The sequence below is a fragment of the Excalfactoria chinensis genome, chromosome 8, assembly GCF_039878825.1.
Source record: "Excalfactoria chinensis isolate bCotChi1 chromosome 8, bCotChi1.hap2, whole genome shotgun sequence".
Lineage (NCBI taxonomy): Eukaryota > Metazoa > Chordata > Aves > Galliformes > Phasianidae > Excalfactoria > Excalfactoria chinensis.
Window position 1 is genome coordinate 26,053,921 of NC_092832.1, and position 23,886 is coordinate 26,077,806.

General features: G+C 50.1%; 1 protein-coding gene across 1 annotated transcript; it reads left to right on the top strand.

The window, feature by feature from the left end:
* The first annotated feature begins 19,976 nt into the window (after positions 1–19,976).
* On the top strand, positions 19,977–21,354 carry FOXD3 (forkhead box D3). Its single transcript, XM_072343490.1, has one exon. The coding sequence runs from the start codon at positions 19,995–19,997 to the stop codon at positions 21,186–21,188; it is 1,194 nt and encodes a 397-aa protein (XP_072199591.1). The 5' UTR covers positions 19,977–19,994; the 3' UTR covers positions 21,189–21,354.
* The last annotated feature ends 2,532 nt before the right edge of the window (positions 21,355–23,886 follow it).

Here is a 23,886-nt window from a genome sequence, read left to right on the forward strand (position 1 = left end):
ACTTAGTTAAACATCTTAAAATAGCACAAGCAGAGAGGAAATTATCAAAAATGATATAAAAACAAGAAAAGGGGGGAAAAAAATAAGACTTCATTTTGAATGTCTCCAAGGGAGCTGGGTCAAGATTTCCTTTGCAAACAACAGAATTCAAAAGTTGAAATTAGAGGCGTGATACCAAACTGCTTCCCAGTAGGAACAGGAAAAGGAACAGGATCCAGCTGAAATATGGGGTGGTATGACCAGAGTGGATGCATGCTGCAGTGGATAATGTTGTAACAAAACAGTTTCATAGGGGCTGCATAATGCTTCCTCGTACTGTATGAGAAGTTATGTGTTTGTTTCTTCACACTCTGCATAGTGCACATACAATTAATAAAATGTGGAGTGCCCACAGATACACACATGCACGTGCACATCCACACATATATGTAAGACATATGTACAGAGAGAGATGTTTTATTTAGTAAGAAATTTTGTCACTACACATTCAGAGGATTGAGTGATCAGGCCAGGGCATGCCTCTCATTTCTAAAATAGTAAACTGGGACTTGATGGAGCCCATTCGTAAGTTCATGCCTGCTGAGGAAAACATGTAAGCAGGAACTGAATTTGCATTGACGTGGGTGACGAGGGGGAGAGGGAGCTGTGTGTTGTACAACTATAGGGCTAAGATCTGTCCCACATCACAATTAGTTGTTGTTCTGCATATCTCATCTCCTCCACTCTGTCCATGATAATCCTGACCCCTACTTACATGTCAGATGCCTGAGCGCGGCCGTGCTGCACGTTGACTCAATTATCCTGGAATGCTCATGCCCTCCCCAACACACTCACAAAATCATCTGACAAGCTAAATAAATAGGGCTTTTATCTGTGCTGGGAACACACTCACTTTGCAAAGAGGAGACAGGCTGTGTCCTGAGAGTTTGGAATAGGAATGGGAATAGGAATAGGAATAGAAATAGGAATAGGAATAGGATTAGGAATAGCAAATGGGATAGGGAAAAGGATAGGGATAGGATAGGATGGGATAGGATAGACTATAACTGCTCCATTGCAAGGGGCCTGTAAAGACCACCAAGTCCAATTGCTTGACAAGTTCGGAGCTAACCAAAAGTTAAAATGTGTTACTGAGTGCATTATCCAAACTGCTCTTGAATGCCATCAAGGTCTCCTGAAGTCCAATTCAAGCGATTTTATGATTATTATTTCTGGTTTTCAGCTGGATTCCAATCCAGCAGGTGCTAACTGTTTGTACTTGACCAGGCACATGTTGTCTAAAGGAGGACTACCACTATGTTCACAGGCTCTCTTAATTTCCGCTATGACCTTATCCTTCATCATGGTACTGTGTGTTGGGACTGAGCTTGTGATATTGTGATATTGTAGGTTATAGAAACAACTATTTCTGCTGGGTGATGAGAGCTGACAAAAGTGTTTTACCACTTGCCAATTCAAAATGTCTTTGCTTTAGGAGAAAAGAGAACAATGAATTTGCATTCTCTGCCCAAAGTGCCCAGACTTTCTGACCAGTTCTAGCCATGCCTCAGTATGAACACTTGCCCCAGCTGTGGTATGTGCTTCCAAAAGAGGGAACTCACCCTGGAGCTCAGCTCTGTCACCATCTGCTACCTGGAAGCACTGCCACAAATGCTGGCCATGCAATAGCAGCCTCTCACAAATCTGCTGGAGAGACACAAATGTTCACATGGTGCAGGAGTTAATGACGGCAGCTCTTGGAACCAACACTGAAAATATTAGTGTAACAGCATGACGGGAATGGAAAACAAAGGAGAAAATGCAGGGCAAAACAGAGATGAGCATTTGGAATACAAAACTGAGTAAGTGCTGCGATGTTGTGGTCAGTGATGTTATTACTTGCGGCGTGTAGACTTGTGACCCACCCAGGAGTAAACCCAGACAAACTCCCATGAAAAGCACCATTATAAGACCCATGGAAAGTAGGGCAGATCAGTGCCCACAGTTAGCTTTTCTGACACTTCTCATTGTGAAAGTCTTTCAGTTGCCCACTTCCTTGCTGGTTTGTACCCATCTGAGGTGAAATGTCCCATGATGGCTGTCTGCCTCAAGCAGCATTATCTTGCAAATATTTCAAGGGAAAAACAGAAAGAGCAAAAAAAGGAGCAAGAGAGAGGATTCATATCTCATGGACATTACATTGAGGAGATCCCATTTCAGCATGGGTTAGACTTAAAATTTAGCTGCAGGGCTTCCATTGCTTCTGGGAATGAACCTTTGATTCTTCCCTCAAAATCTGTCTAGATTTGGTCAAGCTAAAAAAACAAAAACAAACAAAAAACATCTCACTAGAGGTCACTAGGTCCTCTAAAGGCTTTTCCTCCTGCACATAGCACATTGCTTCTACTTACAGTTGCATCATGTAGGCAGCTGTGAGTGAACAGTGAGCATCTCACAGCCCTGGCACCTGAGAAGGACTTGGAGCCCCCCCTGCTCAGGGACACAGTCCCTCCTGTGCTCTCAGTTCAGCAGAGGAAGCAGGAGGCAAAGCTAAGGAAAGGCAGTGAGGAGGAGAACATGAACCTGGAGGAAGGAGGTGGGTGTTAGGGGCTGGGGCTGGGTGAGAAGGGGATTTGAGGAGGAAGAATTTTCAGGCTGCAGGCACTGGGAAGTGAGCAGAGCATTTGCCACAAGTGTGCTGCATGAGTGGGTTCTGTTTATGTAAGAGTTGTCTCCAAGTTTATGCTGCTTTTGTTGCAAAGTCTGAAATCGTGCAGCTGGAGATTCTCTATTCACATACGTGACAGAGATGAATGGAGGTGCCAAGAATAACCCTACATCAGGCCCTTTTCTAACTTCAGCACACATGGGTTGACATCACAGCACTTCCCTTGTGTCTTTTTGGGTGCATTCATCTAGCTCTTTGAAGCTAGATTGGTGCCTCTGAGGCCAGATGACCACAGGGCTGTGTTCAGCAGTAAAACATGATGGTGGAACTTGGTATGGGCAGGAGGTGACAGCCGGAGGACACTGGTGTGGAAAGGTCTTGTAAAAATAAGATCAGACCAACAGGGTTTTGATGTGAGGGGGTCACATAATAGGAGAAATCTCTTCTTCCAAAGAGCAAGCAGCACTTACACAGGATGCCCAGGAGTGGTGGGGTCACCGTCCCTGGAGGTGGCACTGAGGGACATGGCAGTGGGCACGAAGGGGGTGGGCTGGGGTTGGGCTTGTGGACCTTAGAAGGCTTTTCTGACCTGTATGATTCTATGATTCTGTAACTGCTTCCCATTCACACCCTGAGTTATTAAATTGGATTTAGCTGCACCCCACTGCTTAGATTTGCCCCCAGTACCTGTAGCTAGCGGTATCTGACTAGTGAGCTCCATGCTTGCCAGCACAGAGCAGAACTCAATGTGGGGCTCACAGCTGTGCCACATCTGGACATGGCAGATAGAGGAGGATCCCCACACCTTGGGGGCTGTGTGCCCTCAGGGCAGCTGCCCCAGGGGCACAAATGGCTGCACACAGCAGCCTCACAAGAGAGACCTCCAAGCTTCCTTCTGTGATCCAGACCAGCACGGCTCGTATAGTACTATAAGGGTGCTTTTATGAGATTCACTCCTTGCAATGTGAAGGTTTTTTATGAGAAACACGCCTTCCTCTCTGTCATTTATGATAAATAATGTTTATTGATGTTCACTTCCTTCAGTGAAATAAAGTGTCAAACAGCACGTTGGTATTTGCCAATTTTCTTTTCACATTTCATGTTATGTGCTTTTTATGTTACATGCCTGATTAAAAATTTAAACATTGTCACCGTCAGTGCTAAAATACGTTGCCAGAGCATCTCTAATTATGCTTCCTTGTCTGCTCTGAGCAGGGACTGACATTTCTGGGTCAAGATCTGGTTGTTGATATGCAGCACAGGAAGTATCCAATAGCCACTTGCTGAAAAATAGCTCCTTTTCTCCCGCACAATTACAGAACACAATGCAGAGCAGGTACCCGGGGGAGATGCTCACACCACGGCAATTCCTGGCTCTAGAGGCCCTCATCCACTTCCCGCACCTCATTTTGCTTTGCAGCTGATTAACCCTAAATAAAGCAGAGCCGACAGAGCGCTGGAGGGCGACCCCCCTGGAAGCTGTGCCTGCAGGGAGGCAGGCAGGGCCCTACCTTTGGCATTTTGGTTTCCAAGCACTTTGTCCAACAGACACAGAAACCCAGGCAGGCCTGCAAAAATCCACCCGAGCGTGTTACCTGGTGGTGCCGGGCATCTAACAACACAACTGACCTCCAGGAGGAGCCTTTGCACATATAAAGATGCCAATGGTGATATATGCTGTTGGAAATATGACCATTAAAAAAAAAAACCAAAACAACCTACCCTTACCGGATTTGCTACATTTGTTTGCAATGGCAGCACACAAAATACGTTTTTCCAAGGGAATCAATATTCAGAAAATTCAGCTGTTCTCCTTGGGAGCTGATGGTTGATGAACAGTTATGAAATCCAACCACAATTTACAATGAATGTTCGAATTAGTTAAAAGGTGCAGTTATAAATGACTCAATGTTTCACCGGCGCTTTAGGCAGTGTCCTTATTTGACCCATTAAATGCTCATTGTACAAAGACTGATATGTTCCAAGATATTGTAAAATTCCCTCCTTGTTGTTGCCAGAATTGTCTTGCATTCGTATTTGCTGTCAGAAACTATCACCGTGCTCCCTTTCCAAAGAGGAAGAGAATAGTAAGAATCTGAAACGAGGCTCTTTGGGCATTAAAGTATTTTTAAGTAACCACTGAGACTTTACTCAACTTTTCTAAAATCATTGGAATGATTTTTAAATACAACATCCTTAATTTGAGACCACTAGAGATGGGGCCCTGACAGCACCAAAAGATTAAAGGAAAAAGTGTCTTTGCCATTTGCAGGCAGCTTGAAGACCAGCCATTGGGTTCTGCTCTGCTGAACTTGAAGTGCAAAAAAAAAATGGCAATACCAACAAAACAGAGTCAAATATGGGACCTTGAATACCAGAAGTGTCTCTTTATGCTGTCTGTAAGGATGCAGGTTGGACCAGATGATCTCCAGAGGTCCCTTCCTACAATTCTGTGTGCTTCTGTGGTTATCATAAGTCCTGTTGGTAGTGTCCAACCTGCCAAAGAACACGTGGGCTTTCTGGACCTAGCAACATATCCTTGTGTAAAAGAAAATGCATCCAATGTGCTGCAGTATTTGGGCAGTACATTTTGTTCACACTTGTAACCAAACTTCACATATTTTCCAGGACATCACAGAATTGTAGGGGTTGGAAAGAGGCCCTCGAGAGATCACTGAGTCCAACTCCGTTGCCATAACAGGTTCCCCACAATAGGTTGCACAGGTGGCGGCCAGACAGATCCTGAATATCTCTATAGAAGAGGACACTGCCACCTCTCTGGGCAGCCTGTTCCGGTGTTCAAGTTTTAGGCCATTATTCCTTGTCCAATTGCTGTACACCACTGAGAAGAGCCTGGCCTCCTGCATTTGCCATGCATTCCTTCTCCACCCAATAGCTATTTAATTGGCAGGATTTTGTCAGATCAGGAGTTTGGTTTTTATGGGTGGTATCCTGGACACTGATAGATGATATGGTTGAGGGTGAGGCTCAGGCACAGGCTCAGAAATACAGCATGTGGTCTCAGAGCAGACCTGAGCACAGATGCTGGTCTCCCTGCAAGGCTGAGCGTTCCGTGCTGCTGGGGGAGAACCACAACTACAGGGCCAGAAATTGTATTTTCAACAAAAAAAAAGTGCTATTTTGCTTCAATTGCAGCTGTCCCCGCGGCATCAGGCTGGAGGTTGTTGTGGAAATCATGTCCAAGACCCTGAGCTCCGGCTCTGAACTCAGAAACCCGTTATCGCTAATGAGGAGGGGAGTCATTGTGAGGTAGTGGTAATAAACATTTGTTCAAACAAAAGGGAAAGCGAGATTAGAAAACATGCAATATGTTCCAGCATTAATGGAAAACCTATTTGTGCCATCTATTTTGGAAAAATTATTGAAGAACAGTTCATCCATGTGAAAATATTAGCACTGTAATTCTGTCAAGGTCAGCGAGACCTCGAGATTTGCTGAGAAATCACCTTCATTCCACCAGGTAAATAAAGAACTCGTTTTTCAAAGAAGCCTATTGAAGAAGGCACTCCATAGCAACAGTTAAATTATGAATACAGCACATATGTTCCATATCATATCATTTACAGCACACTTTAGCATAGACATAATGCTTAGTAACAAACTACAATACCATTCACAAAATGCATTTAAATAGCATAATTTAGTTCATTAAATTCAGTCATTTACAGTAAATCAAAATTATCACAGGAATTGAAGAGAGTACACAGTTGTTTGTTTGAATAGTTAAGCTAGGTAAGTCAATTCCTTTTTGAAGGTCAAGGACACAGTTGTTTCCATTTTCTGTTGTAAAAAAGATACAGCCTGTGTCATCAGATAATTTAGTGTCATCTGAATGCGACCAGCTCCTCTCCCCCTGCTTGCTCCATGTTATATAGCTGGCACACCTAAAAGATATCTATGTCAAAAAAAAAAAGCCACTCTACTTACAGCGTTATCAAATGAGACTTCTTTTTCTTTTATGGACTCAACAGAAGTGATTCTGCCTTGTTAAAGGATTTCATCTTGCAAATCTGCAGCCTATTGCTTGGGAGCAAAGACAGATGTTTTCCCCTACTTCAGCCATCAATTGCTTGGCCTGTGGAAATGTTATTATAAAAGAAAAGTGGATCTGGGGAGGAGAGCTTTTCTGAAAGAGATGTTCTGACTTTGTCTTTGGAGGTGCAGAAATGGCTTTGCAGGGTAGATCTATGGCACAGGGTGAGTCGCTGCTCCACATGCCTAAAAACCATGCAGCCATTTTATAGGTGGAGAAACTGAGTCACAAGGAATAGCAGCTCCTTGTTCCTGGAGAGATGCAGCCCAGGGAGAATCCAGCTTCCCCAAACTGGCCTGGGAATTGTACAAAATCATTAACTCATCCTTGATATTTTTCCATGATATGCTGTAACCCTTCAGCCTGCCATCTCCAGAGCCTCTGGTCGGAATTACAACTGTGCACCTGTGTCTGCTGCCAGAGGTAATAGGGGAATGCATCTCGTCTGCAGCTGGGCAGTCCCAAAGGAGGCTGCATTTGGTTGCTGCTGGGTCCTTACCTTAACACTGCAATATTAATTCACTGCCAAAACTGTATTTAAGACATACAAAACAATGAGGAAGATTCCTGCCTCCATTTGAGGTAATTATATATCTTTTCTGTTCAGACACTACCTTAAGGCTGCAGCATTGGCTCAGAATTTTATCTTTAATTTCCACTTCTCTCTGTTGCCTGGGCACCAGCCAGGGGTCAGGCAGAACACTGACAAAGGGCCTCATTCACAACCAGCAGCAGCCCCTCTGCTGTGTCTCCAGTACCAAAGCAGTGGAGCAGTGACTGGGGATGAACTCCAGGCCTGCCCTGAAGCCGCTGCTTCTTTCTAATACTGAACTTGAACGATTCCCTTGCTGTGTGCAGAGGACATAGCAAGGTGTCTGTCCCAAGCTGTGCCGGTGAAGGTGGTAGTATTCATTGTCCACCTGGTCAAGCTGTAGGTGTTCTTGTTCATTGCAAAGGTGTTGGACTAGATGACCTTTAAATGCCCCTTCCAACTCAAATGATTCTATGACCATACAGTGCCATCCTGCTGCTGTAGACAGGGCCATCTCTCCAGATCAGGTTGCCCAAGGCCCCACTCAACTCAGCTCTGAACACTTCCAATGACTGGACATCCACAGCCTCCCTGAGGAACCTGTTCCAGTGTCTCTCCTCTCTTACCATGGAATCCCAGAACTGTAGGAGTGAGGAGTTTCGCTAGGTGGGGAGCGAAACAAATGTGGACAAAGCACATGGCCACTTATGGCCATATTCCCCCACTGGGAACAAGGATGGCCATCAGCCCTATGGATCTGTGTGTGCCACTCAAGCAGGTTCTGGGTGTACCCATGCTTGGTAGTGATAGGGCAAGGGAAATGACTTTAAACTAAAAGATGGGAGATTTGTGTTAGAAATGAGGAAATTCTTCCCCATAAGGGCGCTGAAGCCCAGGCACTGCTGCCCAGCACTGTGGATGTCCCATCCCTGAAGGTGCCCAAAGCCATGGACGGGGCCCTGGGCACCTGGGCTGTCGGAGCTGGCCTTGCCCATGGCTGGGGTTGGGACTGGATGACCTTTAAGATCCCTCCAACCCAAACCACGCTGAGATTCCATGATTCTGTAATCCTGTGATTGCTGAGCAAGGCAGGCAGTGGGGAGCAGAGCTGTGTGCCCAGCCAGCAGCCAGCCAGCACCCAAACAAATGTCTCAGGCAGCCATAAACCTGTTGAAGGAATAAATTAGCTGTACAGCAAGGTTATGCTTTGGGAATGTCTCCACCATGGCAAAGGTATCCGCTGTACCTGGTGATTAGGTTTATATTACAATGTGGCTTTTAAGGCTCGCTGTGCTGAATAAAAATTTAGGCAATTAGCGATCTTATTTCTTAGGAAGAACTGCTTGCTATCGTATATTAATACAGATTTTGCTCAATTAAAATTGTTCGCAGTCAGCAAAAACAATTTCTGCACTGTAATGAAATAATGAAATAATTATATGCAAGGGAGGACTTCTGATCTTTTTAATTATTCTATTCTTCATTTTTAAAAGGGCTATTTGAAAACGCACTCCTGTAATTGATTGCTATAAATCAGTCAGAAACATTCTAAGGATCATAAATATTCTAACTTTTAAAAGACAAAGAAATGCTAAATATTCAATGAAATCCTTCAATATTCAGAAAATTTAATCTAGGGTAAAAGGATAGACTGCTCTTTTGAAAATAAAAAGTAAATTTGTTGTCCTGTGAAAAATGAAATATCTTGAATGTCAGTAACAGAAATGGAATTAACAAGAGATCTTTTTATTGTTTTTTAAGGTCATTAGGCTGTGAATTCTATAATTATGGAAATTGTCAGTCCAGTTCTGTGCAGTGTTTGCTCCCATCCATAAGGTATTGGAATGTTCAATCAGTCTCTCTCGTGGGAAAGTTAGGTCATAACTGTAAGTGTACCAGCAAAATTGAATTAAGCAAAGAGATTTCATTAGTATTTATAGCCAGAAGGCATCTGTAAAAGTACAGGGCAAAGAAGTTATGTGGAAGTCAAAGGAGAAAAAAAAATGGGTTTCTGGTGACAAAGGCGAATCTGAAAGAGATATAAGTGTATAATGAATAAGAGCTATTGAGCGCTGCTCCAAAGAGGGAGTTGCAAAGATGTCAAATATTGATTTTCTCGTGTATGCCTTTGGACTACATATGTAATTGTTTGGATTTGCTGTCTTCATGATACAACAATATTTGTTGTTGAAGGTTAAAAAGCAGAGTGTGAAACAACCCCAAAAAAGTCTGAAACGTGTCAGAGAATCGCAATAATTCCACCAGGAGGATCATCACCAGCAGCACTCTGTGCTTTCTAGTTAATAAACACTTTGATGACAATCAAGAGCGTTCACATTGAAAGCGTTGCTCCCATTGTACGCGACACCATCGAACCGCACCGCGTTTATTGGCTGAAAATAAACAGTTTGTTTCTAATGAGTTTCTCCAACTTTTCACACTGTGAAATATTCTGTGATTGAGGAGATGCTCACAAAGTGCTCTTTATGCTGCTGTGTGTGCGCACAATGATAGACAAATATTTCCTCTTATGTGAGTTATTTATATATGAATGACAGAGCCTCTCTGGGTCTTAACGCAGAACAGAGACTGTATTTCCTGATTCCAATTAATGCCTTAATTAAATAAATCTCTTGACGTATTTTAATTCTGCACAAGCAAGTACACAAGTCACCTTAAAATTCTCCTCTTCAAGAGTTACAAAAAGCTGACATGATAGTTCTTGATATCTCTACATAAATTAATACTGACCCTTTGGAGTGACCCAGCATGTTCATTGGCACTGCTAGTGATGGTGATGTGATGTGGGGGACCCTGGAGCACCCAGAAGCAAAGTAAAGCTGGAGATAACCCACTGAGGTCATTCCATCTCCTTTGAGATGGTCGTGTTTGGAGCAGGGGTCTTCATTTTCCAAAGTGATGGACTCAGAAGAACCTAATAGGGTTTGACCTTCAGCTCTTGAAGAAAAATGAAGAATCCCAGCTGTAAATAAGAGCACGGATGGGATCAAACTCCTGGTGAACCCTGGCCTTGCTCAAGTCCACATCAGCCCTGATGCTCTGCAGGGCTGTGAGTTCACCCATTGCCTGCAGGGTGGGGAAGTGACTCAGTGCCTGGGAGCCAAGATGTGGTACCTTTCACCTGAAAGCACTGTCCTCATGTGTCCCTCATCCAGGAACAAGTCACTTTCCCGCTTCTGTTTGGAGAATGGCACTGGATCACTTCATCTCTTGCAGCTGAAGTGCAATGAACTCTCCATACAAACCCATTTGGAGAGCACTCATCACCTCCCCAGGATAAAGCTAATCATAAATGAAGTGTGCACTTGCTAATTTTAAGTAAGAATCCTTTGTAATGGGGCATGTTCAGCACCAACTGCTGTGGCACTAAGGCAGCCATCTCAGATTGCTGGGGGGCCACAGGGTATGCAGAGCCCCCAGCCCCACACCTCACTGTAGAGCAGGGCTGGCAGTTTTCAGAGCCCTGCTGTCAGAGCACAGTGTTGCCTAAGCAAGCATTAAGAGATTATGGTAATCGTAGGTATGCTTATTCCAAATAAAAGGTTTCATTAATCAAGCCATATTGAGATAAACCTGTCAGTGGACAGAGGAAACTAGAAATCAAACGCTGTGAAAGTTCTGACAGATTGTTAAATAGAAACCCTTTAAAACTGGATTTAATTTACTGTGATATTACAGATATTTATGCATCGATAGGCAAGTGCAGATTGAGTTCGGAGGTCAGCTTCGGTGCTTGAAAAATAAACGCGCAGAATGAAACAAAAGGTGACAGTTACCTTTGTCGGAAATTACGGTTTATTAAACCAAATATGGAGCTCTCACCTGATCTGCTTGAAGCAGAGAGCAGCACAGGGTTGGGCGTGATTCAACGCAGGAGATTGGTTAACAACTCATTACAGAAAACACACGCTCTGTTTGTAAAGTTGGAGGGATGAACTCCAGCAGAAGAAGCCAGGATTGGGCAGTGCAGCAGGGAGGCAGAAAGGCAGCAGCCACATGGGGCAGTGAGTGCTGGGACCTTGGGGCAAGTTGCTCGCTAATTAAGGTGCAGCTCTCTGTCAGGCAGCATGAATTTGGCTTCTGTGCCCCTTTTATTTGACTCCTCCTCTTAAATTGAGTTAAACCTCTCCCTTCTTGGAACAGTAGGAAAAAAAGTGAGCTTAAGGAGAGGTTTCCATTTGGGCTGGACAAAGCTGTTGCCCAATGGAAGTGCCATCATTCCCTTCTATGTCACTCCTCCAAGGAATGAGCAGTCACTGAGGTGGAGTGGAAAATAAAATGTAGCTCCTCTTTCAGAGGGTTATCTACATGTGTTTCTCTTTCAGGAGGGTGTCTGCAATAGGAAGGGAAAATCTGGAACCAGTTATGGATCAGCTCTGTCAATGCCAAGAGTTGTGCTGGCTCTACCAAGCACGGGAGAAGGACCTGAATGCAAGCAGTCCTAAGTGAAAGCTATGTTGGTGCTATATGATAGGAATATATTTATCTGCCAGAATCCATGGCTCCAAAATATATGGTATATTACATTTCACACACACGAGAAACATGTGCAACATGCAGGACATGTTAGCTAGAGCTTTATGTCCTTCCCAAAATGACAGCCTGCAAACTCCTCCTCAGCTCAAACAGATCCATGCAAATAATGACCACAATGGCAGTAAACTCATCAGAAAAGTTGGTCACGTTGGTGGAGCTCAGCTTTCTGAGAAGATGCCCCATTTTTCCCACAGCAGGGATTAGGGAGCTGTATTTCCCAATGGCTGTACAGAAGCCCAAAAGCAGAATGTGGTGATGAAGTCCCAGCCATGTTCCCACTACACTCATCATCTCCTGATGCATGAAGGTCGCACCCCCAATGGCTAGAATGGAGTTATGGGCACCTACACAGAGGCAGATCCCAGTGGGCAGAGGACCCGTGACCGTGTTCATCTCTGCGTTTTGAGATCTGTGGCTTGAGAACCATGCATTGGCTCTGCTTGCTGAGAGTGAACGTTAACTCAGCATTGGTGGTGAGCTAAAATGAACGAATGAGCTCTGAAGAGTGATGATGAGAAGCATCTGGCAGCTGGTGGAGCAACTTCCCAAAGAAAGGAGGGAAAATGAAGCAACTGGAAAGTCTGAAATAAACCCAAGGGAATGTAAGGCTGAGTCCTCCAGTGGGTGATGGACAGTCCTACCCAGACCATCACCACCAGTCCGACCCCAAGCAGAAGTACAAGGAGGGCTCTGGTCCCACACACACCCAATGCTGGTAGTTGCACGAGTTGATCTTAGTGGACTTTTCCAACCTAAACAATTCTGTGATTCTATAGCAGAAGGCAACAGCAGCCCTCCGCATTGTGTATATTGAGGTGAGTTTACAAGCAATTAAGACATTTTGGCAAATGTTGAGGCGCAGATTTCCTCCCTCTTGATGGATTGTTCCTGGCTTATTTTCCTTCTCTCCTTCTGGACAGATAAATGTTTCTTGGTCCCACAGATATATTATCTCTCTGTTTGGACACTTAGAATCCATTTCAGCTGCCTGTTGAACTCCTTCATCGTGTAATATTTTAACAAGAGCCCCCTAATAACCTTTATTTACAGACTCTAAATACTGCCTGATGTGCTCAATGCACTGTGTCATCACTTCCTCAGCTGGACTTCCTCTTGGAAACCTTTTGTACCTGGGCAAAAGCAAGAAATCCAACACAGAAATAACACCAGTGTGGCTTAAGGAATAAGTTGCCAGTGTGTGCTCTCATCCAGGCACTGTCTGCAGTCCCTCCAAGATGCTCTGAAATCAGCAGGGTTTTACAGCACTCTTTGGAAGGCATTAAAATACTTTAATAAAATGTTTAATAAAGATTCCTCTAATAAGATGAAGGATCTAAATTGAATTCACTGAAGTACTGTAATGGTCAAGATTTGTGGGGAGCAGCAGGGAGCAGTTCTGCTGGAAGCGATCCACATTGCCCCCTCCAGATAAAAAATAAAAGAGACAGAGAAAGAAACAGATTTTGGCCCCTCCAGCAAGATTTTGGGCAAAAAATAGCAACATTTTTGGTTCTGGAGCTGTCGAACCTCTTTCCAAGATGTTCGAAGAGAGCACAACTGAAGCCAAGCTACCTCCATTCTGCCCTTAGGAGGTGGAGGAGGAAAACGCTGGAGTGGCTCAGAGAGGGGCTTGGGACCCTGGTGACTGCTGGCTTGGTCAGGACATGGAGGTGCTTTGCTATGTTTGTTTTCTTAACCAAAATGAATAAACAGAGTCCCCTAAAATGCATAATGGCACTCTCCAGACAGGGAGCTACCTGGCTTAGCAAGTGAAGAGCTGCTTGGGGAGGTTTTGGAAGAGAGATTATGGACCTGCTTGCATAAATACCTAGCATGGGCTTTAACCTGCAGTTTGGGTAAAATTCAGCGTTGTACAGAAGGCTCATAAAAGGCCCACGCACCGCTTACATGCCACCAAGGCACCATTTGGTGGTGCAATGCCTGCGGATGGGGCTGTGTGTGTTGTGCAGTGCTGGGACTCAGCGTGTTGGGGAAAAATATTAGCAGAGCAATGTTATTAACAGCAGCGATAACTCACCGCTTGTCTGTCTGTGTTTGTTAAAGGGAATCGAGGGTGTTACACATGAGCCAGAGGAACGGCTTAGGAAAATATCCAGGAAAAATAACAAAGAAATGAAGCTTCTGCCCAACCTGGGACATGGGAGAATGCGCAGAAGGGGGCTGCTCCCAGCTGGGTGGTACGATACATCCCAGACAGCTCTGGGTCCCTCTGGTGCTCCTGCAGAGGAACATTGCTGAGTTCTGAACGTGTTGGTTTTGTGGTGAGGAAAAGACAGGGCCTTGCTGATGTCAGCTCAAGGACTTCCTCACATACTCCCCCGTCCTCAGACAAATAAAGTTGTCACCAGTTAAATTACAACTTCCCCCCCAAGCTGCTTGGGCCTCCCCTCTGCCTCCATGTGCAGAGAAACCCACAAGTTTGGGAGGAGGAGTGAGGCCAGACACAGCCCCCATCCTGCAGGTGAGGACATGGCCCACAGCCACCCATCAGTTTGTGAAGAGGGCAGACTTGTAACTCAAAAATCTGAAGAATAAATGAATCTTGATTGAATAACTTTCCCAAGTCAGATGGCAGCTAACAACGCAGTCATCTTCTGCAGAGTGCAGTGGAGTTCCCAATTTGCCCAGCAGTTGTTGTGTATTTGAACTTATTCCATGAACTTCCCTCTCTCCTTGCTTGTGAAGCACCAAAACCTCTAAGCTGAATTGAGTTCCACACTTTCTTCTGATGTTTTTGTTTTATATTGTGAGCCCCACAAAGCTACATCCTGGGGACACCTGAGCACTGGTCTTGTCGGGTCATGGGGATCAGGACACAGCCAGCAACACCAGGTCCTCTCTGCCAGCACCCACCCACATAACAGAAAATGAAAGCTGAATTAATGGCAATTAGTGGTTTCACCTACATGCTGCCTTTGGTTAGTGCTTGGATCCCACCTGCGAGAGAGGAGCAGGCAGAGGCTCAACAGGAGACCATGCTGTGAAAGGAAGGAGTTTATTCCCATATTCAATGGAGTGGGCACATCCACACCATTCCATATCCCTCCACATCCATCCATAGCCCTCTATACCCATCAGTCTCCATCTATGTTCATCCATATCCCTCCATTGCCATCCATCCCCATCCATGTGCATTCATAGACCTCCATCTCCATACACATCCCTCCATTGCCATCCATCTCCATCCATGCCCACTGATACTCCTCCACACCAATCCATCCTCATCCATGTCCATCCATATCCCTCCTCACCCCTCCACACCTCTTCATCCCCATCCATCCCTATCCATACCATTCTGTCCCCATCCATACCCCCCCATAACTCTCCAACACCAACCACATACATTCACCCCCATCCACACCCCTCCATACCCCCCATCGCCAACCCACACATCACGCACACAACACAGCTCTGTGCATGACCCCTGTGTAAGTGGTGGAAGCTGGGCCTTGACTTCCCAAGAGACAGAGTCATCCACAGCCATACAGTGCACAAAACCTGCACTTGATGAAACCCACATGCAGTGAGACCCACACCCTCATACCAGCACTCACAACACCCACTGCAAGCAGACAGTACTGAGGGACAGACAGCCCCACACAGGCACAACTCCCACGGCTACGTGGCTCCAGCCTCCCCCAGCTTGGGTTTCCCTAAAGGCGAACTGGGGCTAAATAATGAATCGATCTAAAATTAACCAGAGGAATGGAAATGCTCTAAAAATAAGTGAGCAGCTGCCGTGGTCGCAGCCCCCTGCTCCCGTGGGGCCGGGCTGGAGGAGGGGGTTCAGCCCAGCCCCGATTTATGCGGCTGCGCTCTGTGGGCAGCAAGGGGGCATCTGTGCACCCTGGTGTGCGTGGAGCCCCCGAAACTCTGCTGTTGGCTGCTCCCAAACCCGATTTATATATATATATATATATGTGTATATATATATATATGTACGTACTTATTAATGTATTGGTTTTGTTTTACATGACAGCATGCTGGAGCCGACGGGTCGCCTCTCGGTGCCCCCATTCAGGGGTTCGGAGCCCGAGGATCGGGGCAGCCCCGGCACTGCGGTGCCGCGGGGCAGAACGAGCAGCAGCCGGCCCGGCCGTGCGAGCCCCGCACAGCGCTCCCGCACTCCCGCACTCCCGCACTCGCTCTGCCGCGCACCTCCTGCTTTTTCCCTTCCTGCTCCTCGCAGCGCTCCCGTATTCTCCCTGCTTGTCTCTTTTATTCTTTTGTACTCGGGCGCGTTGTCCTGACCGGCAGCTCAATCTGCGGGATTGGGGGGGGGGGGGGGGGAGGGGGGAGCTTTGTAAAACGGGACAGATAAAAACGAGCGACATCATATTGTTTGACAGAATGATCCGAAATGATCAAGTGCCGTCTCCGGAGCTTGGGGGGGGGGGAGGACGGGGGGGAAAAAGGGGGAGGCGGAATGGTGAATTCCTAAAAAACGAGAGCGGTTCTTCTCCCCGCCGCCTCCCCGCACCGCTGCGGCCGCCTACGGAGATCCGCCGCCCGCACGGCACCGCACCGCCCCGAGCCCACCCGCCCCGTCCTCCGGCCGCAGCCCTCGTGCTTTTATTTGTATGGGGATAAAGAAATGGGGGCAGGGAGCGGCCCCGGCTCGGGACCCCCCGTTTTCTCGGCGGCGAATGGAGAGCGCAATTTCCGAGAGAAAGGCTCGTTTTGATTAAATCTGACATGCTGCTGCTAACTCCATGCTAATGGGAAATAATTAACATAATAGCCATAATTAAAAGCACGCTAACAATGCCATAAATTTATCACACAATTTTACTAGCTTTCTGCCCCTAACTGCTCTCTCATCGTTAATTAAACGTGTTGCCTTTCGCGGAATGGATGTTTATACATTTCCAATACAAATAAATCCGAAACCGTTTTGGAAATGGAACCGATTTCGTTTTGCACTGAGCAGCCCCGGCTTCACGGGCGGGTTGGGAAAGAGAGAGAAAAAATAAAGAAAAAGAAGAAGAAAAGAAAGAAAACCAATAACCAAACACGTAGAAATAGAGGCCTTGGGGGAAAAATAATAATAATAATGAAAAGAAATGAATAAAGGGGGGGATGTATGAGAAATGGCCCCAAAATGCGCATCTTTTGCGGACAGCCCGTGCTGAGGGCGCAGCCCGGCCCGACCCCTCCGGCCGTGGCGATGTGGGGCTCCCAGCGATGTGTTCACGCCGTTTCCCACCCGATGTGCTTCTTCCCACCCCATATAGTTGGTTTCGGGTTGGTCCCACCCGACGTCTTCCATTCGGGGGGCTCCCACCCCGTGTATTTATATGGGGTCCCCTCAAGGCCCCTCTAACAAAGCGATGCTGCTTTAATCCAGGTCAGGGCAGCGATTCCTATAACCCATTAGTGAAAGTCAGAGGCTCCGGGAGATGAAAGCGGACACCTTCGGTTTCTTCTTCCTCTAAAACGATGACAGAGGCAGAAATGCCCCCAGTGCCTCTCCCCGACCCCACACCCCGAGCTCAGCCTCCGCGTTTATTTTTAACTCTCCTCGCGGCTGACATCTCGCTCGGCCGTATTCAAACCCGATGGAGTGGTAATTAATTTCTCCCTCTCTATCATAACTTCTCCCATCCTCCTCTCCCCGCCGCTCGCCGCGTCTCTATTTCCTTCCGTATCGATCCGGACGACACCGTTTGTTTTTCTCCCGTTGTTGAACCCATCCGTCCGTATGGGCGCCCACTCCTATCTCTGCGGCGGTGTCACTCGTGGGGGGTTCCCACCCCCGCAAACGCCGCTTTAATGATTTCATCCCTCCTCAAAGCACGGCCTTAAACCCTTGAACTCGGCCGGCTGCGGGCTCGGAGCCCTTTTTCCCGGCGGATCGTTGCGGGGAAAGTTTCCCGTTAAGCTCTCCCACTTAGAAAAGCTTTTGTCCTTCTGAGCACGCAGCGCTGTGGGGTTGGAGGCTCCGAAAGTCCTCCGCCGCCTCCCGGAGCCCCGCGGCCCGCACAGCCCTCGGGCCGCCCCGTCGGGGGGAACGGAACGAAGCGGGGATCGGCACCGCGCGGCCCTCATCGAAGGGAAACGCCGCTTCTCGCTCTAAGCGCCGTAATTAATGGGATGAATCAATTAATTTGACTTTTATTGTGTCGAAGAAAAAGAGCAACAAATGAAACAGGGGGCGCGGAGTTGGGCTTTCTGCTCACTTTTACACTGGGGAAAGCGATGCGGGACGGGGGGGGGGGGGGAGGGCGAGGGGGGCGGCAGCGGGAGGGAGCGGAGTGCGGCGGGGTGCGGGGAGCCGGGGAGGGGCCGGGGGGGGCGGGAGGTCCGGGCCTGCAGCACGAGGCGGGATGGAGGATTCGATTCGGTTTGGTTTCATCCGGGTTGGGGTTTCATATATTTTTTCCCCATTCTTTTAATCTTTTTTTTTTTTTTTTCACTTTTTTCTTCTTTTTCTTCCTCTTTTTTTTTTCTTTTCATTTTTTTTCTCTTCTCCTTTTCTTCTATTTTTTTCCCTTATTTTCCTTCCTTTATTCCTTTTTTCTTCGTTCTCTTTTTTCTCCTTCTTTCCTTTTCCTCCCTTTTCCTCCCTTTTTCTTTTTTTTTCCCATTCTTTCTTTTTCACCATCTTTTATTTTTTTTTCTCTTTTTCTTCCTTTCTTTTTTTTCGCATTTTCTCGTTTCTCTTCACAGTCTTCATTTCTTCCAGGTTTTTCCGTTTTTTCTTTTTTTTTTCCTCTTCTTTTTCTTTCCTTTTTTTTCTTTTCCTTCTTTTTTTCCCCCCTTTTCTCCCTTTTTTCCTTCCCTTCCTTTTTTCCCCCCCGCAGTCTCTCCTCACCCACCCACTCGCCCCCCGCACCGTTCCGTCTCCGCATTCCCTCTCGCCGCACCTCCGCGGACAGCACCGCAGCCACCGACCGCGCAGAGCCGGGAGCGCTCAGCACTCCGCAGCAGCGCCGGGGCTCAGCGGGCAGAGGGCGGCCGGGCCCCCCCGCCCGGGCCGTGGCTTACCTGAGGCCGCGGCAATGCGCTCCTCGCATTCACCCACACTCCCTCATTTCCTACTTTTTCATATGCTAAGGTTCGCAATGATTAAGTCGTTAACACCTCTGGGGAAAAACAAAATAAAGAAGGGGGGGAGGAGCGGGGGGAGGTGATGAAAGAACAAAAAAAAAAAGAAGAGGGGGGGGAAAAAGAAAAAAAAATAGGGAAAAAAAGAGGAATAAAAAAGAGGAAAAAATAAGGAAAATAATAAGGAAAAAAAAAAAAAAAAGGAGAAAAAAAAAAACAGGCTCAAAGCTTCTTTATTTATCATCCCCTCTGATATTTTACGTCTTGTTTATTTCTCCCTGCAACTAATCTCTCAGGTTAATCAATGGCCACCTCCGAAGCTCCGCTCCCCGCCGCCGCCGTTGGAAAAGCCCGAACGGGAGCGCGCGGAGAAGCGCCGTGGGAGCGCGGCCCCGAGGCTGAGAGCGCCGCGAGCGCCGCTCCGGGCGCGGCGGCCCCGACGGGGCGGACGGGAGGAACGGAGCGGAGCGGCCGCGGCTCTTTGTTGACGGCGCGGCGGCACTTCGAGTTTTGCGTGACTTCACGGCGGGGCGCCCGACGTCACGCGGCCACGTGACGCCGCCTCCGAGTATATCTTTAACGGGAAAGTAATCTATCAGGCAGTCCGGCCCGCCGCGCCGCCGAAGTGCCGAGCGAGGCCCCGCGCCGCCCCGCGGCCTCTGCCCCCCGCCCCGCCCGGCTGCGGGACCTCCCTCTGCCGAGGGGGCGACCGACCGACGACGACAAGACCGGCACCGGCAGCGGACGGCGACGAGAAGATTTATCCAAAAAGAACCAAAAAACAAAACAAAAAAAAAACACCAAAAAAAAACCAAACAACCGAGCAAAGCAGAGCGCGCAAAGCGAGGAGCGAACGGCGGAGAGGCGCGGCGGCGGAGGGGCCGCGGGCGCGGAGCGGTGGAGCGGAGGGGCCCCGCGGGCGGCGGGCGGGAGGCAGCGGCGCCGCCCGAGCCCCGATGCCCGGCGGCCGGAGCGGGGCGCGCAGCCGGAGGTGACCGGGGGGGATCCCCGGGAGCGGAGCGGGCGCCGCCCCCCCATGCCCCGCGGGGACGGCGCCGCGGGCGGCAGCGGAGCCGCGCGGGTGTAGCGGCCCCGCGCTGGGGGAGAGGGGCGCGGGGGCGGCCCGCGGAGCGGGGATGACTCTATCGGGCGGCGGCAGCGATATGTCCGGCCAGACCGCGCTGGCGGCCGAGGACGTGGATATCGACGTGGTGGGAGAGGGAGACGACGCGCCGGGCAAGGACGGGGACGGCGAGGCCCGCAGCCCCGCCGCTCTGCCTCGGCTGCCGCTGGACGAGGCGGCGGAGCCCGGCGAGCCGGGAGCGGGAGGCGAGAGCGGCAGCAGCGGCAGCGGCAGCCCGGCCCCGGCGGGACCCGAGGGCGGCAGAGGGGGCGGCGGCGGCGGCGGCGGCGGCGAGGAGGGGGCGAGCGGCGGGGGAGCGGCGGCGGCAGCGGCGGCGGCGGGGCAGAGCAAGCCGAAGAGCAGCCTGGTGAAGCCGCCCTACTCGTACATCGCGCTCATCACCATGGCCATCCTGCAGAGCCCGCAGAAGAAGCTGACGCTCAGCGGCATCTGCGAGTTCATCAGCAACCGCTTCCCCTACTACCGGGAGAAGTTCCCCGCCTGGCAGAACAGCATCCGCCACAACCTCTCGCTCAACGACTGCTTCGTGAAGATCCCCCGCGAGCCCGGCAACCCGGGCAAAGGCAACTACTGGACGCTGGACCCGCAGTCCGAGGACATGTTCGACAACGGCAGCTTCCTGCGGCGGAGGAAGCGCTTCAAGCGGCACCAGCAGGAGCACCTGCGGGACCAGACGGCGCTCATGATGCAGGGCTTCGGCGCCTACGGGCTGGCCGGGCCCTACGGCCGACCGTACGGGCTGCCCCCCGGCGCCTACCCGCACCCCGCCGCCCTGCAGTACCCCTACATCCCTCCCGTCGGGCCCATGCTGCCTCCCGCGGTGCCGCTGCTGCCGTCGGGCGAGCTGAGCCGCAAAGCCTTCAACGCGCAGCTCGGGCCCAGCCTGCAGCTGCAGCTCAGCAGTTTGGGGGCGGCGGGCTCCATCGTGAAATCCGAGCCCAGCAGCCGCCCCTCGTTCAGCATCGAGAACATCATCGGCGGCCCCGCCGCCAGCTCGGCTCCCAGCGCGCAGACTTTCCTGCGGCCGCCCGTCACCGTGCAGTCGGGCCTGGTGGCCCACCAGCCGCTGGCGTTAGCCAGGACCACCGCGGCCATCGCGCCCATCCTCAGCGTGCCTACCAACATCATCGCGGGGCAGTTCCTGCAGCCCCCCGCCGCCGTGCAGGCCAAGTGGCCGGCGCAGTGACCGCCGGAGCGGTGAGCCCGGAGCGGTGACTCCCCCCGGACGGATCTCTGGGAAATGGCCGAGGTCGCTTTCGGGGTTTTTATTTTTCTAACAGAGGCGAACAGGTCGCGTTTAGGAGCCGGGAGGGCTTTCGCTTTTTTTGAAGGTTCCGGCGCTCCGAGCGGTTTTATCCGAAATAAGCGAACGAACGGGGAAGGGGGGAATGTATAAAAATATTAATAATAAGCGGGGGGAATTTTAAATATTAAACGAACAACGAAAAAAAAAAAAAGAATTTTGGAGGAAAAAAAAAAAAAAAAAAAAGAGGAAAAAAAAAAAAAAAGCCCGGAGGAAAACGCTGTGGTTCTATTATAGAAGTCTGTTTATATATGAATGAATATATGTATTCTAAATGTTATCCCTTCGTGTTGTACACAACTTTGTAAATAAATTTTTCAAACGCTCCGCCCGTGTCCGTGTGCGCCCCGACCCCGCGGCGCTGCGCTGCGCTCCGGAGCCGCGGAACAGCCGCTTAACAGCCGCTTAACAGCCGCTCGACCTCCGCGGGCAGCGCGCAGCCGGTCCGGTTCTACCCCCGCTCCTTTCCAGTCGCCCCCAGACAAACCCAAACTCCCCGGGCAGCTCTGGGGGATCCGATCCGCGCCTCGTTGCGGTTTTATTATTATTATTATTAATTATTATTATTGCTATTATTTTGATCTATCTTTTTTTTTCTCCCCTAATTGTAGGGATTTACCGAAGCCCAACGCGCTGCGCCGGACCGTCCCCCTTCCCGTCCCCAGCCGGAGCGCTGCGGGGCGGTTTTGGAGGCTGTTTCTGAGCGAAATGGCTCTCAGGAAAGCGTGGGGCGATCCGAGAGTCCCCGGTTTCTATAGCGGGAGAACGGCAGCGCGGAGCGGCGGCGCGGTGCGGAGCTTTCGTTTGCAGCGCCGAGTGCCGGGCGGCGGCTCCGCGGAACGGGAACGGCCTTTTTTAGCTCATTCCGAAGGGGCGGAAAAACGGCATTTCTGCGCTGTTTTTGTGGCCGAAATCACGGCGGTGTTTCAGAGCCGGGTTCGCTCAGCGCCGCTTTGGCCGTCGCGAGTTTCGTTTCGGCCGCGTTCATTTTCCGCCCCGATAAATTCCGCGGCGTTCGTTTTGGGACGGGGAGCGCGGGGGGCAGCGGGACCGCAGCTCGAAACAAAAGCGAAGAGTCCCTGGCTCTGCCGCGGAGCCGTACGTGTGATTTCGCCCCGAGTCGACCTTCGCATCTCCGCACATCCCCCCCGAAACACCGCGCGGCTCCGCCACTCGGGAACGCGGCGGCGGCGCTGCGGGAACGGCCGAGGGAACCGCGCTGAGCGCTGCGGGGACGGAGCTGAGCGCCGCTGGAAGCGCACGGAGCGCTGCGGGAGCCGAGCTGAGCGCTGCGGGTGCAGATGCTCACGGAGCTCCGCTCTGCCCGGCCCACGGCTTCGCGCCGGCGGCTGTTTTTAGCGCGTCCCCCACCACGGGAAAGATAATAAATAAACAGAGGAAGGAGCCCCGGCCTGCGTTCACTCGTAGGGTACAGAAACTGCCGAGCCCGGCTTCACAGCGCCTCTGCGTAACGGGCTCGTTCCACGGCTGAGCCTTTTGTTGCTTAGAACATGACTCGCTCTTATTTCCTCGCGTAGCAGCGGTACCTCGGGCTCGGCATGTGCCGCCCGGCCGAACCGGCGGTGTCCCCTCCCGGCCCCGAGGCCCTCCCTCCTTCTCTCGCCGCCTTTTTCCCACCGGACGGCAACGGCGGAGCGGCTCCGGAGCGGCCGAAGCCGGGAAAGGGGCAGCCCCGGGGCGCGGGGCCCGGCGGGCAGGTGAGGGCTCGGGGGGTGCAGTGCCGCCGCGGGGCTGCAGGGGGCGCGGGGACCGAAACCGGGACCCCCTGGGGGGGCGGCATCGCCGCGGCGGCACCGGGCAGGGCGGCGGGGAGGGGGGGAACCCGAGCCGGCATGGGGCGGCGATCCGACACTGACACAGAACGGCGTCTCCTTTCTCTTCATTTTTTTTCTTTCTTTCTTTCTCTTTCCCTCTATGCTTTTTTTCTTCATTTTTTTTCCTTTTTCATTCTTTTTTATTTATTTGTTTGTTTTTCTCTTCCTTTCCCCCCTTTCTCTTTTCCCCTTTCTCTTCTTTTCCCCCTTCTCCCCCCTCCCCCTTCTCTTTCCCCTCTATATCCCTTTTCTCTTTCTTTTTTTTCTTTCCTCTTTTTTCCCCTTTCTCCTCTTTCCCTCCCTTTCCTCTCCTTCCTCCCCACTTTATTCGTTATTTCTCCCTCTTCCCCACCTTCTCCTCTTTTATTTTTCCTTCTCTTTTCCCCTTTTTCTTTTTTCCTTCCTTTTTCCCCCGTCCTCTCCTTTTTCCCTTCCCCAAACAGTCCGACGCATATGGTCAAACTTGACGCGGCCGCTGACAGATGCCTATTAGTATAAGACGTGTCATGTTGGTCTCTGGGGTGTATTGAAAGTAACTAGATCCTAAGCACTGGGAAAATGACCGCACTCCGCAGCACGGAGAGTTTACCCAGAGCCCCCCCAGCCCCAACCCCTGCGATTATTTATGGCAAGCGCCGAGGCCCCGTTTGGAGAAGGTATAATGAGGTTTAGTTCTGATCCCCCGAAGCCCGCATAGGCCGGGAACGGGAGAGGACGGAGCCGTCGGGGCCATTCCCTCGGGGGTC